The sequence below is a fragment of the Vicugna pacos genome, chromosome 27, assembly GCF_048564905.1.
Source record: "Vicugna pacos chromosome 27, VicPac4, whole genome shotgun sequence".
Taxonomy (NCBI): Eukaryota; Metazoa; Chordata; class Mammalia; order Artiodactyla; family Camelidae; genus Vicugna; species Vicugna pacos.
In genome coordinates, this window is record NC_133013.1 from 22,986,444 (window position 1) to 23,004,459 (window position 18,016).

Genomic DNA, 18,016 nt, shown 5'->3' on the forward strand with positions numbered 1-18,016 from the left:
AATACATAGATAAACAAACAAATAAAAAAAACTCATAAATAAATAAAGTGCCTATTAGACAAATAAGAATGTTGCTTTGGTTGCTGGGACTTATGTTTGTTGGATGAAGGACAAAAGCATCCTTCACCTTAGTCCCTCCCTAGTCTCTGGAGGCCACCAGCTGCTCCCGCTCCTCTCCCCCTTGTCCCTGGAAGGAAGCGCCCTCTCTCACTGCTGCACACCTGGGAGGGCTCTGGGTTGCAGCTGGCCGGGACAAGCTGTTCTCAAGGAGGCAGAGGTCAGGATTCCTGCTCTCCTTGACATCTGGGGATTCCAGCAAGAACTCACCTAGCGTCAAGGATAGTGCGAGTGAAGTAGCGGAGATACTTGAATATGGACATCGAATCCTGCAATTTCAGGATCTCCTCTTCCTTGTATTTAAAAAGTGCCAGGGCGAAGCGGAAGATAACCTATGGAAAGGACAGGGAAATCGGTAAGGAGAGAAGCCCCATGGCTCTAGGCGCCAGCTCCAGGGGTGCACAGGCCTCTGGGGCCTGGGGAGCAGCCTGCACGGCCCGCCCCGGGCAGACACTGGACCTCAGATGCAGTTTACACTGGCGCCTTTCTTATAGAAAAACGTTTTCAACTCTCCGGTGGTTTTCAACAACACTTCAGCCCAAACCAAAATTTTCTTGATGGAGGAGAACTTCTGTTGAATCCTTCCACGTTCAGCTCACATTTCTAGCCAATAATTATACAGAACCAAAAATAATTTTCGAATGAAATCAAAACCAGTGTCCTCTGCTCTGACTCTGAAACTCTTAAATGCTCCATCTTCAGACACATTTTTTATCTCAGCTACTTGAAACGAGGGTCTGAGTTACTGACTTCTGAATATGGTGGAAGAAAATAAAGTTTTTTTTTTTTTACTGATTTGTTTTTGGGGGTATTGTTTTGAGGCCAGAGGGAATGGACTCCTGGTGGTCTTGCAAGTTCAAGCAGTTTTGAAACAAATTGCTTTGCCTGCGTCTAAGGACGTTTGGCTGGCCTGCCTCGATCTGCACCTTCTCTTATTTAGAAAGCAGTGTTTACAGTTTTAAATAGGTTTCTTTCTCTTAACATCCCTACCTATGGCCCAAGAGGAAGCACTGTTTAAGCCCTGAGAATTCTTTTTAATAATGTCAGACTAGATTTAAAAAAAATAACGTACTACCATGTTAGGGTGTGGGGTAATACACACACTTTGCTGGTGGGAGGAGACATTGGTAAGGCCCTTCTGCAGGGGAATTTGACATTCTCGATGGAAACTAGCCTTCTGACTCTGAGTTTGCCCTTGACCCAGCACTTCCACCTCTAGGACTGAACCGACAGACGCACTTGCACACGTGTAGAAAGACATTATTATAAGGAATCCCTGCAGCCGTCTGAAGTGGCCATCATCAGAGGACTGCTGTATGTATTTCTGGTTCATCTGTAGAAGGAGATACTATGCAGAATAAAAAAAAAAGCCAGGACTACTACATATGTCCTGATATGGAACTATCTTTGAGAAATAACACATTACAGAAACAGTATTTTATATACATGTAAGACACCTTGAGAGAGAGGTGTATGTTGAAAAGAGCAATTAGGAGACTGGGGGACCCCTTTCTACTGCCCACCTTCAGTTCTACTGCACACTCTCAGTTCTATGACTTGAGGTGATCACATAGCACTTATTCACAAACTTAAAACAAACAAACGCCTGTGGGCAGTCGGGCTCTGAAGCTGGCCCTGGATCTGAGCCCCTGCTTACTCTGGGCCTCGCCCTCCTCAGCCACACGATGGGGATAAGACCACCATCTGCCTGACAGGGGTTGAGGCTCAAACTACAAACCACCGAAGCCCCCATGCCTGGCACGGACTCCAATGTCTCTGATGAACGAGCAATGACTGCTGTTTCCTGCGACCCCAGACTGGCCTCCAGTGGCACCCGGTGCTGGGATCGCTCTGCCCCGTGGTGACCCTCACACGTCCCAGGTGAGCTGGCCACTCTGCTGCCACTGCCACTACCCACAGAGTCATCCAGTGAGCAGACCCACCTTTGGTCCCTCGTAAAGGAAAGAGTCCCATATTTTAAAGAGTATGTCACTGACAACGCTGTCCACGAACACCACCAGAAACCAGTTGAATGTGATGAGGGTGTAGTCGACTCTGTACTGTTCAAAGTGGGCGTGCAGCCGCGGCAGCTTCTCGCTCATGAGGTCTCTGAACACCCGCTGGTCCACCTGGAGAGGCAGCAGAGGGGAGAAGTATATGGGGTCTGCCAAGCAGCCAGCAGGCAACCTGGGGCCCCAGGGCAGCTGTTCTAAATGCTCTGGTGGCGGGCTCACCCCAGAGCGGACGGCTCCGTGCCCTAGAAGGTGACCTGACACACCGCAGGGGCCCCTCCAGTGTCTGCTGACTGTCATTCTTTCCCCAGGCCATTGGACGGGGGGTGGTCTACGGCCTGGAAGCCATGCCTGTACTCAGTGAGAACAGACTGCTGCAGGGCCAGCAAACGTCAGCCTCGCTCCCCTGCACGTAAACCCGGGGGACTGCAACAAAGGGCCGTAAACCCGGACGAGTCCCAGGCCGTAGAGGAAGTGGAACATCACCACATCCATTCAACAGATACTTACTGGGCTGCGGGGGCAGCGAGGGGAGCAAGGACTCCAGAGTCAGACGGACCTGCGGTTGAATCCCAGCTCTACCTCTTTCTAGCTGGGTGGCCTTGGGCAGATTATGTTCCAGGCAGCTCTGTGCCTCATTTGGAAAATAGTGATCTCTCTCCCAGGCCTACCGGGAAGACTACATGAGACGTGGGTAAACTACTTGTCAACACAGGTGGCTGTTACCCCTCCACACTCCGTGTCAGGCTGGGGCCAGTGCTGGGCGGAGAGGTGAATCAGGCTCTGCCCTGACCTTGAGGAGCTGAAAGACGAGGAGGGAAGCCAGACATCTGGACTGTTCTGCTAGCTGTGGTCAGGCCTTGGTAAAGATGAGTTCACAGAGCACTAGAGAGGCCCCCGGGTGGGTCCCGGCCAAGCCTGGAGGGAAACAGCACCTGCGGCGGGAACCCGGGGTTCCAGGCAGGAGGGGAATGAGGGAGGCAGCCTTGCCTGGCAGAAGCCACCACGTCACGTCACTGACAGGAGATCTCATCCACAGGCCAAGGGCTTTTCTAGCCCTTGTGACCCACAAGAAAATACACGTCAACAGGCACCCGGTCTGTGTGCGAAAGTCAGAAACAAATGCTTCACAAACAATGCTTAACCTCACAGAGAATACTCTTTGATGCTTCAGTTCTACTCTATTCAATTTAATTTGATGGAAAAAAGAAAAGCTAGTGCCAGCCCTCTATACCAATTTCTCTACCCAAGTGTGAAGAACTCAGCAGGCAATGAATGAGAAGCATTTAGAGGCTTTAAGCAGGAGAGCGATGCGGTTGGACTTGTACTTTGGATCCCTCCCTCCACTGAGCTCCCCTCCAGCTCAGCCCCACCCCACCCAGGGCAGAGGTGACGAAGAGCTGAAACAAGGAAACGCGGTGGGGAGGAGAGGAGCTCATGGATCAGAATTATGTGGAGGTAAAGTCTGTCGAAACTATGGACCCCTCAGGTGTTAGAGGTAAGGAAGAGGGGTGCTCAGAATACACATGCCTCCCACCTGGGGCATGGAGAGGGCAGCGTGGTCCCCTAGGGCCAGATCACAGCCATGAGGGCTGGGCTGGGGGGTACTGGGACATGCTGGTACCCAAGGGCATCTCTACCAGGATAACTGCTGCCCGCCAGAGAACCGACGCCGAGGCTCTATGGGAGACCAGGGTGGAGGGAGAGGCCACCACAGATGAGTAGTGAAACTGAAAGAAAGAGACCAGCTGAGGAGAGCAAGCCACAGATGCACAACAAGCCAAAGCCAGGCCACCCAGGAACAGGGGCAGCAGTGAGCAAGAACCGAGTGCCCATGAGGTGTGTCCACCTCATCCATGTTCTCAGAACTGTGTTGTCGTGGGAGTATAAACTGGTACGACCATTTGGGAGAGCAATTCGGCAACACCTGGAAGATGAAGACACTCACACCCTACAGCAAGTCTCCTCCTAGGAAAGAATCCCAGAAAAACTTGCAAAACTTCCACCTGCATATCAGTCACGTTAAGATAAACGTGTGATAACTCTTGGGATTACTGGGACACTAAAATAACTGGAAACAATCTAAATAAATGTTCAGGGGGAGGGTATAGCTCAGTGGTACAGTATGTGCCTAGCATGCACGAGGTCCTGGGTTCAATCCCCAGTACCTCCTTTAAAATAAATGCATAAACCTAATTACCTCCCCCACAATAAACAAATACATTTTAAATGTTTTAAATAAATAAATAAATAAATAAATAAATAAATAAATAATGTTCAAATGACATTTTTAAATGTCCTTATTTGGGACAATCCAAAACTTTGGAAAACTCAATTGTTTATCCTTTGGAAAGTTTTTTTTCTTTTTAAACCTAGAAGACTTGACAGTTAAAAATTAAAAAAAAAAACTCAAGGTTTAAATAGGTATTATTGGTTAAAATTTAAAACTTTAAAGGGCAAAGTAAAGTTTAAAAAACTAAAAAAACTCTTTTTTTTTTTTTACAGAAATTATTCTAAAGCACTGTAAAGTCACCCTAGGGTGCACAGAGGATAACAAAATATAGGAATCATGGTTGGAAACATACATTTTTGACTACTTTGCTTTCTGACTAAAAGAGACAAAATTTCAAAGATCTAAATTGGCTGAAATGAATTATAATTATTTTTTCTTAGAAAAGTTAAAAAACAGAAGTAGATAAAAAGTTATAAAACCATCCCACGGTGTGCAGTGTGCAAAAAGTATCAGCCTCTTCCCTTTTCACCCACATCCACTCCCCCCACCCATAAAATTCTGACAGGAGGACCAACCACCGAGAGGCAAGGTGCAAGAGCAGCCCACAGCGCACGCGAGGTAGCCATGGCGACCAGCTGTTCCTGGAGCAGCCCACAGCGCACATAAGGTAGCCGTGGCGACCAGCCGCTCCTGGACGCCTGCTTAGGCCGGCTTTCCTGAAAGCCCGGCTCCCCCCCAGGCAGGGTCAGCGCCGCGCACTGGCGAGCGCCAGGGCCACTCCACCCTCAGCATTCCAGCAACGACTACACGTCTGCACACGCGGCACGCCTGATGCTGGCCAGTCCTGGGGATGAGAGACGACAGGGACCAGGAGCTGCCTTTAGGGCTATGAACAGGCCAGGGAGACGGGACGGACAGCTGACCATCAGGCCAAGTGATGGCGATGTGACCCACTCTGCCTAGAGGGTCCGGGGTGAAGACGCCTAAGAGGAAGGGGGCTGGCCAGCTGGCCTTGAAGCTGAGGAGACCCAGGTGCACACTCCTTCTCCCCATCGGGAGGCAGATGGTGCCTGGTTCTCGAGGCTGCCCACTGCCTGGCAGAGGGCTGGCGTGGAGCAGGCTGCCAGGGGATGCTTGCTCAGGCCTCTGTTCAGCCACTCTGAGCTCAAGAGGACACGGAATGACTGCATCAGTCTCTGTGTCCTCAGCGCCTAGCAAGGTCCTGGTGCGCGATGTGCATTCAGCCGAGGGAAGGACGGAAAAGCTGTGGAGCATCCGGGCTGCAGCGCAGCGTGCCAGGGGCCCGGGCGCTCGGCTCTGGCAGGAGGCGGCTGACGGCGTTTTGCAAAGCACAGCACTGAGAACGACTGTGCACACAAAGCTATCCCCACTTTAACAGGAGCCCTACACAACATCCATCAGAGGAGAATGGTCAAATACATCACTTCCATTCACCTGATGGATTATTATAGCCACCAGACGTGATGGCTGAAAGCTGCATAACGACACGGGAAAATGCTGTGCTATTGCGTGACCCAGCGAGGATGGCCATGTTCTCAGTTTGGATACCTAAATGTGTTGGAGGGGGAAAGAAAGAAGGAGATGTATCAAAATGCTACCTGTGGGTTCTCGAGCTGGTAGGGTAACAGGTGATTTTTCATTTTCTGAATATGTATTTCTGTGTTACCTAACTTCTCTTCAGTGAGCACCTGTTGCTTTAGTTAGGGGAAAAGTCTCCTTAGAGTTTACATTTATCTTTATGTAATAATGTGAAGCAAACTTTATCTTAGATTCACATACTTAAAATAGGTCTTCCCCTTCTGCCTATAATAACAACAATAATTTTACTGGGTTTTTTCAAATGTAAGCATATTATACTTTTTAATGCATCACCTGAATTCAACCTCAAACACTCCATTCGAGGGAGTATGGCACTTTCCTGCACCTGGGGAAACTGAGGCATGGGGATGTTATGTGACGTGGTCAAGCTTGCTCACAGGAGAGAGCTGTGGCTTGTGACCTAGCCTTGTGACCCCTCACCCAAGATCCTCACCAATGTGCTCAACCATCCTCAGTGGAACTGAGAAAGAGCAATGCTTCATTTTTCTATTCTGAAACATTGAGGCATCTGAGATTTTGAAGCTATGAGCTTCCAGGCATCTAAGAACACATAAAACTTTCTTCACTGGCCTCTTTATTTGCACCTGACTGTGACTGCTGCCTCCTCTTCCCATCACTGTTCATTTCCTATCAGTTTACACACTATTTTAACAAAAAATAATCTCTAGTTTAATGAGCAAAGGGAAGTGATCACAGGGAGGCTGATGCGTGCGCTTCTCCCAGGATCAGCTGACACCCATGAAGCTGGGACAGGGACCCGGAGGAGGAAAGCTGCTCTGCAGAAGGCGGAGCTCACCCTCCCACCATCCTCTCTCAGCACCCGCTCTAAGAGGCAGAGGCAGTGCCAGGGTGGGGGACAAGCTCGGGCCTGGAGCTGTAGAGGTCTGACTCCAAACCCCAACTCAGGCGCTCAGCAGTGGCACCTCAGGAAGATGTTTAGTGGCTTTGATCCTCAGTTTTCTCCCAAGAAAAGTGGGAGTAACGATACCTCCACGCGTACGGCTTTGCGCAGCTGTGCAGCTGCTGGCGTGAGGCTGGGGCTCCTCGGCCTGGGCAGAAGCTCAAGTAAGCTCAGACACTCTCTGCTGGGCAAGAGGGATGCTCAAATGAAAGACAGGGCTGCAGCCCTTAAGGCACAGCTGAGCAGCTGGAAGACAAGAAGACACTCAAGGATAATCCGGTAAGGTAACTGCTGTCACTGCTGTCACTGCTGCGCCAGAGCAGCAGGAATGGGAGAGGGGCCGTGAGGTCGGCCTTGGGAAGGCAGGGAAGTGCCAGGCCTCCTGCTGTGGGCGGTGACTGAGGGCCCCAGCGCTGCCCCTGGGGATTCACCACTGCATTCATTTACAGAAGCCGTCTTGTCCCCAGCTGCTTTCAGCCAGTGAGCAGGGCAGGGGTACTAACACAGCCCTTTCCCATGAGACATGTGCGCCTTTAACAGGTGACCTTAGCTTGAGGACTCTGCATTAGCCTGGCCAAAGCTTCCTCAGAACCGCACAGCAGTCTGAGATCTTTCTCCCCCACCCCCCAACCCAGAACTCCTTCCTTCTCCTGGTCTTGGGGTTTTTGGAGTCTTCCCTGGGCCCACCCCTCAGTCCTACACAGATATTTCCCCTCAGAAATCTCTGGCACGTCTGCTTCTGCCTTGGCCTCTGCTTCTCGGAGACCCTGAGCTCACACACCCTCGATGGTAGCCTAGCCGGCCAGGCGGGCTGCCGAGCCCAGGGGCAGAGTGCGGAGAGAGCAGTGACCCAAGAGCAGGTCCACCTCCCCGGTCTGTTTGTCTGGATGTAGTAACTGCTCTGCTGGCTCCCAGGGCCCCAGGTGACCCCCACCCGGCACTTGCTCGCTCGCAGACAGCTCAGCCTGGCCTTGGTGGGCGCCTTCTTCAGGGGTCAGTCGCTGAAGCCACGCACGTGGAACCTCCCCAACCAAGGCTTAATTCAGGTCACATTTCAGCTCTAATTCTCAAGTTGCTGACGGAAGCACAATATTTTTAGAAGTACCTGGGATCCTAAAAGAGTCTTTGTGTAATAGTCTCGAGGCATGAAAACTTCCACGATGGTGACTAGACACCAGAAAGCATCTTCTTGTTCCAGGTACAGGAGGGCCACTGCCACCAATCTACAAGCAAATGGAGAACAAGGTGAGCTCCAGTCCCCGCCCAGCCCCCCGCCCAGACACAGGCAGTGCGGTCTGTCTCCACAGAGGCCTCCGCAGTGTGCACGGCCACGGCCACTTCTAGTTCTCCAAGAAAGAAGATGAAGTAAGTGTTCCGTGGGGAGGGAGGTATTTCCTAGTTTGAGAAGCAAAGCTGCATCCCGCCTCTCCTTCATTTGGTTTTTGTCTAAAGATGACAAAATGGTTTCCCAATGATTAGCCAGCCTCATTCAAAAAAATGTTTTCACTGTAAGATTTTTGCTAATGAAGCTAATTCTTTGAGTTTATTGTTCAAGAAGTTCCAATTAATCCTTTTATGCACAAAACATTCAGGGGTGAATGTAAGGGGCAGAGAACAGATGACAGTTTAAAAACCTCTTTCCTGATACCATTCTGCTTGAAATGAGGCTTCAGACAAATGAACCACCATGAGGGGCTTTCTGAAAGAACCACAGCTACAGCAGGCACGTGGGGTGGGAAAGGGGACCTATGTATTAACTGTTACGTTAGGTCTGGATACTTACATTGTCATTACTGATCCAGTAACCCCAGGTGATGCGGAAGACATTCAGGGCAGAAGGATGGAAAGGAAGAGGGGAGAGAAAAGACACTCTCTACACATCTGAAATCCAAGACCTTGGCTTGGGACATGAAGCTTCTGCGCATCACTTACGGGAAAACCCTAAAGCTACTTCTTGGTTTGTCTTTGTTTTTTCTTCCTTAAATAAAACTATAATGAAATCTCAAATTAAAAGGTTAAAAAAAAGACCTGGGGTAGGTGGGAAGGGATGCCTTGAGTAGGCACGAGTGAGATGAAGAGGAGAAAGATGGACACAGAGAGAAAACCAGGACACGCACCGAACCCGGAGACACCAGAAAAAGGGGTAATGGGTCTGAAATCAGCAGAGCCCTTGACATCACGTTAAACTAACCGATGTTTAAGGCAACAGGCCTGAATCATTGAGAAATGGCTAGAGTTCTTCTGCTAGTTTTGGGTTCTCAGAACACGTGGACAAAGTATTTTGAAGAAAACAATCCAATCCGATAAAATGGTTAAAATTTAGAGGCCCTAATGGTGATGGCGTGGAGGTGCAGAGGAGGCTCCGACTTTCTGGAAATTGTACTTCTGTGCGGAAAACTGGGGCTGTGACAAGGTCAGATAAATGGGGCGCGCGCTCCAGTCCTTGTCAGAACCCTGTACGTTTCAGAGGTTTTCGGCTTCCAGGAATTTTTAGACTGAGTATACAATGTAAATTGTGGATTTAAGCAAAACAAAACAGTTTGGTTAGGCAATATCTTATTTACAGGCCCTTTTCCTTTTTTTTTTTAAATGGGGACCACCAAGGAGTAGCCAAAGACCCTTTTACTTCAAGGGCTCAGAGAGACCACCCTGTCCTGACCACCAGAGAGACAATGACTTCCAGAAACCACTGCCTTCAGGTCTTAACCAAGTAACATTCCAGTTTAAAAACCTTTCTTCCTGCCATCCTCTCAATGCAGACGCAAAGAGACAGCCCTCATCTGGAGGTCAGTAATCCACACAGATGAGGATTAAAAAGGCCTGTGAGCAGCCAGAACAAATGGCAGCATTCAAAACTCCATGCATGCACTTGACCCACAGGAGAGCCGCTAAAGAACGCACACAGAGCTTCTTCAGTCTTACTCTGTCCTTGTTCCTAACAGGCTTGGTTACCTGCTCTGACTACACAGAGGAACAGAAACGGACACTGTCACGACTGCAGTGAGCAGTGAGCGGGAGAAGCACGTTAGCCAGGAAGAGACACCCGGGGGAAGAAGCCGCCACAAGCGCCCCATGTCAGTGACGGAGCCTCAGCACCTCTGCGGGCTCGTCCTGGTGTAACTCAGCTCACAGTGAGGAGCCTGGGCCATTAAGGGGATGCGGGAGGCTTTTCTGTGTCTTCTGACTGTGGAAGCGGGGAAGGATGTGGACCTGCAGAAGGCTCTAGTCCAAAAGAAAACAAGTTTGGCCTCTTCAAGGGCTAGGTTTCAACCAGCTGAAGGAGTGTTTGGGGCAGCCTCCTGAGTCACAAAGCTCCTGTACAGACAAGGAGCAGCCTCCTTTCTACGACGTGCATTACAAACTAATGAAACCAAGCTGCTGATGAAAACCCGAGGGTCGCGGGAACAACAAGGAATCAGAATGAGAAACCTAGTTGCTTCAAGCAGTTTGACTGTGGTGTTTTTAATACTTTCTGAAAGCATGTCTGTTTCTCTTAGTTATTTTAGAATTGGGGATGTTGCATAATTAAAACTCACTTACCGCAGCTACTTCTTTTTCTTAAAAGACATGCTTTCTTGGCTCTCCAGGAGGGGAGGGCAGTGTCAGGTGTTACAAGCTATCTTACCAGCAAACAGGAACGTTCTGTGGGCCGAGAACCCACCTATTTAGACCTTGGCAGTAGCCGATGTCCGGGTTCCGCCAGGAGAAGGCGAGCAGGACGTTGCGCAACTTCTGTATGCCTTCGGAGGTGGGGCACGAGTAATGCTTGTTGTTGGGCAGAGTCCGCAGCAGGTCCAGCTCGATCTGCTTGGAGGCCGGGTTCTGCTTCTCCAGCGCCTTCTGAAGCAAGGTCTGGAAGTAACCAGGCTTCGTGCCGTCCTTGAATTTCCTGGTGTGAAGGTCCACACACCACTTCCACACCTTGGAACGGTGCTCGTGTGGAATGCCCGCCCGGATCAGGTTCTTTAACTCCGGCGAGCACATCATCTCTCTGTTCATCGTGCTTGCAAAATAGTTTTCCCACTTGACCCCCGTGGAAACCTCCTGGTTTTCTGTGAGGTAGAGGGTCTTCAGGTCCAATGCCCGGACTTTGGCGACCAACTTCTCCTCCTCGTCATCCTCTGGGACAGTCCTAAACCCATAAATGTCATATTCACTGTTGAGAAAAACAAAAGCAAAAGTTAAACGATGCAATCTGGGCAAAAAAGCCAATGAAACAGAAAAGAGAACCTAGAAATCCACCCACGTGTAGCGGCACTTTGATATAAGAGGAAACTCAGTGAGGAAATAATAAACTTCTTAACAAACAGGGTGAGGATAACTGGTTATCCATACAGAAAAAAATTGTTAGATCTCTTTTTGATATTATACAGAAAAGAAGTCAATTCTTGATGGCTGAGGGGCTAAATGTGAAAAGCACAGAAGAAAATACAAGCAGTATTGCAAACACAAATATTTGTAAGATATCAGGGATGAAAAAGAATTAAGGCTGTGGTACGCAGAATAATGGCCCCCAAAGACATCCCTGGAACCTGAGAATATGTGACGTTACATGGCAAAAGGAACACTGCATGTGGAATTATGAATTATGGTTACAGAACTTAAGACAGGGAGATTACCCTGGGTTCCCTGGATAGGACCACACTAATCATAGGAGCCCTTAAAAGTGGAAGATCTGACCAGAGAGATGCAACAATGGAAGAAGAGGCAGAGGGGTTGTGAGGTGTGAGAGGGCCTGGTGCCACTGTTGCTGGCTTTGAAGATGGAAGAAGGGGGCCACAAGCCAAGGAATGCAGGTGGCCTCCTGAAGCTGGGAATGGCTACACCTGACAGCCAGCAAGGAAACAGAGGCCGAGTCCTACAACCAGAAGGAACTGTCAATAGCCTGAATGAGCAAGGACACAAATTGTCTCCTAGAGCCTCCAGAAAGAACATAACACTGCTGATACCCTGACTGTCAGTCAGTGAGACCGTGCTGGACTGCTGACCTGTGGAACGATTAGATAATGAATATGCATAAGCCACTAAGTTTGTGATGATTTGGCATGGCAGTCACAGAAAACCAATACAAAGGACTTTCACACACTGCCGCTGAGTGTGTAAACTTGAACACTTTGGAAACTGGATCCAGCAGAGCTGAAGATACACACTCCCTCTAAGTTAGGAATTCCACCTCTAGCCTACATCCTGGAGAAACTCTCTCACGTGGACACAGGGAAACAAGGAAACGTGTACCATGATGTTTACTGCATCACGGGTTGTCAGATGGGAAAATGGAACTATTCTAAGTGTCCACCACAAGAGAAAGGAATAAAGATGTGATACACTCATATAATGAAGTGGTGTGAGGCAGGTGAAAAAGGATACTCAGGAGCTACATGCACTAACGTGTAATTTCAGAAAATAATGCTGAAAGAAGTAAGTTGCAAAAAAACCGAATATGGTAGGATTAGCATATTAAAAAGTGTTTTTGGAGGGGAGGGCATACCTCAGTGATGGAGCGCGTGCTTAGTGTGCACGAGGTCCTGGGTTGAATCCATGGTACTTTCATTTAAAAAAATTTTTTTTAAATAAATGTAATTACCACTCCTCCTCCCCAAAAAAGCTTAAAAAATAGATTATATTTTAAAAAGTGTCTTCAATTAGAAGTACATATTGAAGTGTTTAAAGGTGAAGTGATATGCCTGACACTTGCTCTAAAACATTCCAGGAAAAAAAAAAACTTTGGGGGAGAGAGGGTAAGAAGAAACAAGATTGGCAAAACATTAATAATTGCTAAATTATTGGGTAACAGCTGCATGTGGGAGTTGTTATGTGATTCTATTACTTTGTATGTTTGGAATTTTCCATAATGAAAAGTTAAATCCATACACACATCTATCGGTCTACTTCTACATGAAGTCTGAAAGCACAGAACAGAAACAGTGAGAGCCCACACCGCACCTGGGAAGACGGTGAGGTGCCTCGGGGCAGACTGCCGGACCGCCCTCACGGCAGCTCCCCGCCTCCGTGAACAAAGCAGGAGTGCGCGGTGTGGAGAGGGCGCTCTGTGCCCGGGAACCGGCCGCCCAGACTGGGGTCCTGTCCTTGCCACTCACCGGCTGTGTGACCCTGGGCAAGTTACATCACCTCTCTAACCACAGCTTCTGCATTTGTGGAGTGAGGATACCAACAGCCACCTCACTGAGCATGAAATACGAGCCCGCGTGTAAAGCCCTGGGCGCAGGTCCCGGCACACAGACCTCAGAGTTCTGTAACGCTGCTGTTGGCTGTATTCTGACAGCGTAGTTCTGTCACCTGAGCGGCCTGAACAAGTGGCCAGTGCTGGAGGCGCGGAGAAGGGAAGGAGTGGGTCAAGCCGAAACAAGGCTCTGCCAGGGCCGGGATGGAGCAGACGCGGGGCCACATCAGCAAGTGGGCCCTCGACACGGGGCTATGGGGAGCCGCAAAGGGGCGGAAACAGGAGACTGGGCTGCGTGAACCTGCAGATTTCTCCTTGCTCCAATATTTCACAAATCTCATTTTTCTGAAACTAGGATATGAAGGTTCTTAATTCAGTATCAGTCAGAGGCTCCATGATTTTCTGAAAAATAGAGCAATACTATGCACGTGCCCAAGAGCATTTTGGGGCCAAGTGTGTCCATGGCTCTTAACAGACCCTCAGTGAGTTAAGAACCACTGATCAGGTTACCCTAGTGTCTCCCACGAACGGAGGAGGGTCCCCACTTAGGGGACCCCTCTGCTTTCTCACACCCGTGGGTGCAGCTGTGTCTCACAAGAGGGGTCTACTCCTAGAAGACTGGCTCCTCTCACAGCAGGACTGGAACCAAGGCTACCGTCCACGCTGGTGTGGCCCACAGGAGACAGGTCTTGGAATCAAAGACCTGGGCTGAATGCCAACTCTGTTACTTGATTATTATAGCAAGAATGATGAGATTATCTGTTCTGATGTCTGTGCAGTGCTTGTCATGAGCATCAAATGAGACACAGACAACTACCTATGTAAAGTTCTCCGTGAACGGCTACTGCTGTTGAAAGAGGAGCTTGAGAAGTGGGTCCCGCTGTCCCCAACCGTTGCCAACACCTTTACCTGACAAGATGAGGCTTAACAAATGCCTGCTCCGAGTGCTCCTGGCTCTCGACCTGCAGAGCGTCCTCCAGCAGCTGGGCTATGACATCCCGAGCAGGCCCCTGTTCTTCTGAGCAAACCGGGGTCTTCATTTCTTGGAGCAATATCAAGTATTTGCTTTCTATCTGGCAGAGCTTGGCTTCCAGGCTAGAATACTGCAGAGAACGTGGTGGTTACCTCCATCCAGACAGAGACACAGGAAAGGCAGTCCTTAAGTACCCCAGGCAACCAGTGAACGACAAGCCCCAGACTACTAGGAAGTGAGCCGGAAGAGGCTGTGTCAAAGACCAGAGATGAATTTATGCCACAGGCCCCCTGCTTTGTTTAAAATGGCCTGCGTGGGCCCCCCTCTTCCTTCATGGGGGTCTGGTACAGGAGAAGTACTGATAATAAGGCCTCCGGATGTCAATGTATGTATCAGCTCTGGGCAGGGTTGAGGTGACCAGAAGAAACCAGGCCACACGCCAATTACTGAGGTCAAGCTGAGTGCCACTTGGCACCTGGGCCCGAAGCAGCCACCCCATGTTACATCAATACCATCTTAGGATGCTGTGACCCAGGACTAGCTCCCATCTGCCACCTTACATCAGACAAGTCAATACAACCCTGGGAAACACGCAGGAACAGGTTTGGGAAGATGCTTCAAGGACTGCTTAAAAGCTATACAAGATGTAACAGCTGTGGACAGAGTCACTGAATTTCATTTGATATAACTGTAATGCCTGTGATGTCTTTACACTTTGCAAAGCGTCTTCCAGCCACAATCACATTTGACTCTCATACCATGGGGTCCACAGAGGCGGCGCCATACTCACCATCCCCATTTATAGATATGAAACTGATTCACACAACTCAATCGTGTAAATCAAAATCCAAATACCCCCAAATAATCTGGGGGATCTTAGAACTGTATTTAATTGTTTTTCTGTAAATTTTACTACGTGTGTGAGTAAAAGCCACATCTCGGGGCATTTCTATTTGCTTTCATCACAGAGAAAGTGAGAGACTAAGTACACAGAGCTATGGATTGTATGTATTTTAAATATATTTTGGTATCAGCGACCACATCCCTCCAAGCATGGGGACTGAACTGATTTTAAAACATCCATTTTTAAACGGTTTCAGGTAACAGAATATATCCATCCTCACCCACCTTTGCCATCAGATCCCTCTCTCTTCTTTCTGCATTCCTCCGTAGAGCTGACAGTTCCAAGATTTCCTTATTTAGAAATTTATTTTGGGTTTTGTACCCCTGTAGATTATCCTGTTGGAGAAAAAAAGGAGTCCCTCAATTCACATCGGCTGAGTGCTGACTAATTATTCTATATAATTGATATTTTGCTGCCTCATCAATCAAATCACTCTGCTAACTTGGAGCGAGTCTAAGGAGCTGAAAGCTGACTACTGGGCACTTTCCGTTTAAATTCTGTGGCCGCCCTTGGCAGCAGAAGGAAGGCCAGGGCTACTTCTGTGATGAAGGAGATGGGGAAATAAATTTATTTAATGGTAGTGATTTTTCTCAACCGATCTTAGGAAATGTAAGTAGGACTTACGCCCTAAATCTATGCAAATATTTTATCTATCTACATTCATTAATGTGGTAAAAGGCAATACCCTCCATTCATTTTCTTTTTAACTACAGAAACTAAATAAGTTTCCTGTAGATCCTCATTTTCACTTGTTCAGTTTATGCAGAAAAGGCTGCACACATAAACAATGCCCTTAACTAAAGAATGACACTTAATAATGAATACCCATAACCTACAGTGCATAAGGCACTTTCAAGGACATGTTCCTCAACTCTTTTACGTTGAAAACATTCAAACTTAGGAAAAACCGAAAGAAAAGTACAAAAAACACAATACACCCGTCACCTTCATTTGCCGAATGTTAACTTCTGCCACATTTGCTTTATGTTTTTAAGAGAACATCAAGAGCTGGTGACAAGTTCTGCCAAGTCTGACTAAAAGTCCAGGTCTGGTAGAAGTGGGTGTCATATGTCAGCTTCAGCCCGTGAAACTCCAACCAAGGAAAGTGAAAGGAAATCTCTGAGACAATTAGGGCACTGATTTCTGAATCCTCCCTACCAAATTCAGTCATTTACAAATGTGTTTTTCCCCTACTCTGTTTGAAGTTCCCTAGGAATTTCTGATCCCTCAATCACAGCAGAAACTCTGCTCACGACAGCTCCAAGGCAGACCAGGGGTGATCAAGAGAAGCACTGAGTCCTGGGCCGTCCCAGGACAGAGACCACGACCACGCCCCGGACAGGCATCCAGAGACACAGTAGTACGACGTGCATCAGGAGGACAGGACATCACAGTCTGCCATCTGTGTCTTTAAGTTAAAATTCGTGTCATCATCTAAGGAAGTCCTGATCATTTATCTTAAGGATTCTTTCTCTAGAATGATGATGATGATCACAGCAAGCGAAGACTCTGAGGTGCCCGGTGCTGAGTGGGGGCTTTACCTGGAGTACCTCTTTTAATCCTTACAAGACCCTAGGAGGCGAGCGCTGTTTCATGGATGAACACTGAGGCAGAGAGGGGAGCTAGCCTGCCCGATGTTAGAGTTCCTAAGAGGTGAAGCTGGGTTTGAACCCAGCCAGGTCTGGCTCCACAGCCTGTGCTCAGTCTAAACCACCATCCCATACGGGCTCCATCCCCTTCCACACTGGTGCTTATTACAGTTGTGATTATGCTTTTATCTTTGTGCTTTCTAAACTAAACTGCGGGCTCCAGGAGGACAGAGGCCGTGTACTTTGTGCAGAGTACAAAGCCTGGCGCATGGCTGACTGAGTGAATGAAAGAGTCTGAAGAAGGAAAAGCTGTGTGCGTGGAGATGTTCATGAAATAGCAAATCACAGCAAAGATGACAAAGGTTGATTAAGTAAATAACAGAGTCAAAAGATGGACAATTCTGGAATCATTAATGACAGCAACACAGAAAGTGCCTGGGCTCTAAGGCCGAATGACAAAAATCTATCTACCACAAAAGTGAACGTATTAAGTAAACAGGAAAAAGGCCTGGAAGGAAGTATGAGAAAAATAAAGTCTTTAGATCATTAGGGTGGTAAAATCCTGAGCCCAATATTTGTTCCTGCCTCGTCATGCTACAGGAACAGAAACTGACCATGAATTAGACCAAAAAAGAAATGTTAGAATATCCTAAAAAGCAGAAATCATTACAGGCCACACACATTGAATCTAAAGCAAGAAACAGAGAGTAACAGTAACAACAAAAAAGAAGGCTTCCCCCCACAGATACACACATACAATTTCTTCCCTACCTAGACAAAGGGAGCAAGCACATGGAAACCACGCAGTGTCCAGACGTGAAGGACGATGAGACTCCCCATTTCCGTTCTTCCGGAGCCACACAGGGGAAGTGGGGGTGTGAGCGTCTGCGCGGTATGCAGATGCCTGGCAATAACCGGCCAGGCAGAGCAGTGGCAGAAAACAGGGGGACGCTGAGCCAGGCAGGACTCACTCAGAAGGCATGGGCCACAGTGAGGTCCCTCCACAACCAGCCTGCCTCCTTTCAAGCTAGGTCACCACTTCACCTGACTGTTGTAGAATTCTGGAGCCACAGGCTTTATAAATTAAGTTGAGAAACGTGGGAGGAAAAATGTCACCCACTATGCTGCACAAAGAAAAGGGCGAGAAGTCGAACTCTGATCAGCTCTGTCAGCTTCTCTAACAGGAGTGTGTGGAGCCACAGCAACAAAGCGCCCGCCCCCCGCCCCACCGCGCACCCTGGCTTGGCTCCCCTGGAAAGCGTGCTCCCGCCTTCCCCCACTGCCCCACACCGCTCACTGCAACCCGGACACCAAACACTCTGGCATTATTCTCTAAATATTATAAAAATAGACATGCTTGCAAAATAGAACATTCAGCTGACATTAAATAAGCAGTCATAAAATGTGTTACCAATGGGGTGTGTACGTAGGGTCAGGTACAGTCTAGGTTGTGGATATAAACAAAAACACTTTCACTGGCAACTCT

At 48.5% G+C, this 18,016-nt stretch overlaps 1 protein-coding gene across 4 annotated transcripts in view; it reads right to left on the reverse strand.

Annotated features, from left to right (window-relative positions):
- Positions 1 to 18,016, reverse strand: part of TBC1D2B (TBC1 domain family member 2B) — a 72,386-nt gene that overhangs the window by 6,843 nt on the left and 47,527 nt on the right. For 3 of the 4 annotated variants that reach the window (XM_031691756.2, XM_031691755.2, XM_031691758.2), the window contains 6 exons: positions 15,166 to 15,276; positions 13,974 to 14,167; positions 10,545 to 11,039; positions 7,989 to 8,106; positions 2,061 to 2,246; positions 328 to 449 (listed from right to left, as the gene is read on the reverse strand). In XM_031691756.2, coding sequence (XP_031547616.1) covers positions 328 to 449; positions 2,061 to 2,246; positions 7,989 to 8,106; positions 10,545 to 11,039; positions 13,974 to 14,167; positions 15,166 to 15,276 — 1,226 coding nt within the window. The remainder of the gene's footprint in view (positions 1 to 327; positions 450 to 2,060; positions 2,247 to 7,988; positions 8,107 to 10,544; positions 11,040 to 13,973; positions 14,168 to 15,165; positions 15,277 to 18,016) is intronic. The other variant, XM_072950915.1, reaches the window with a different exon arrangement.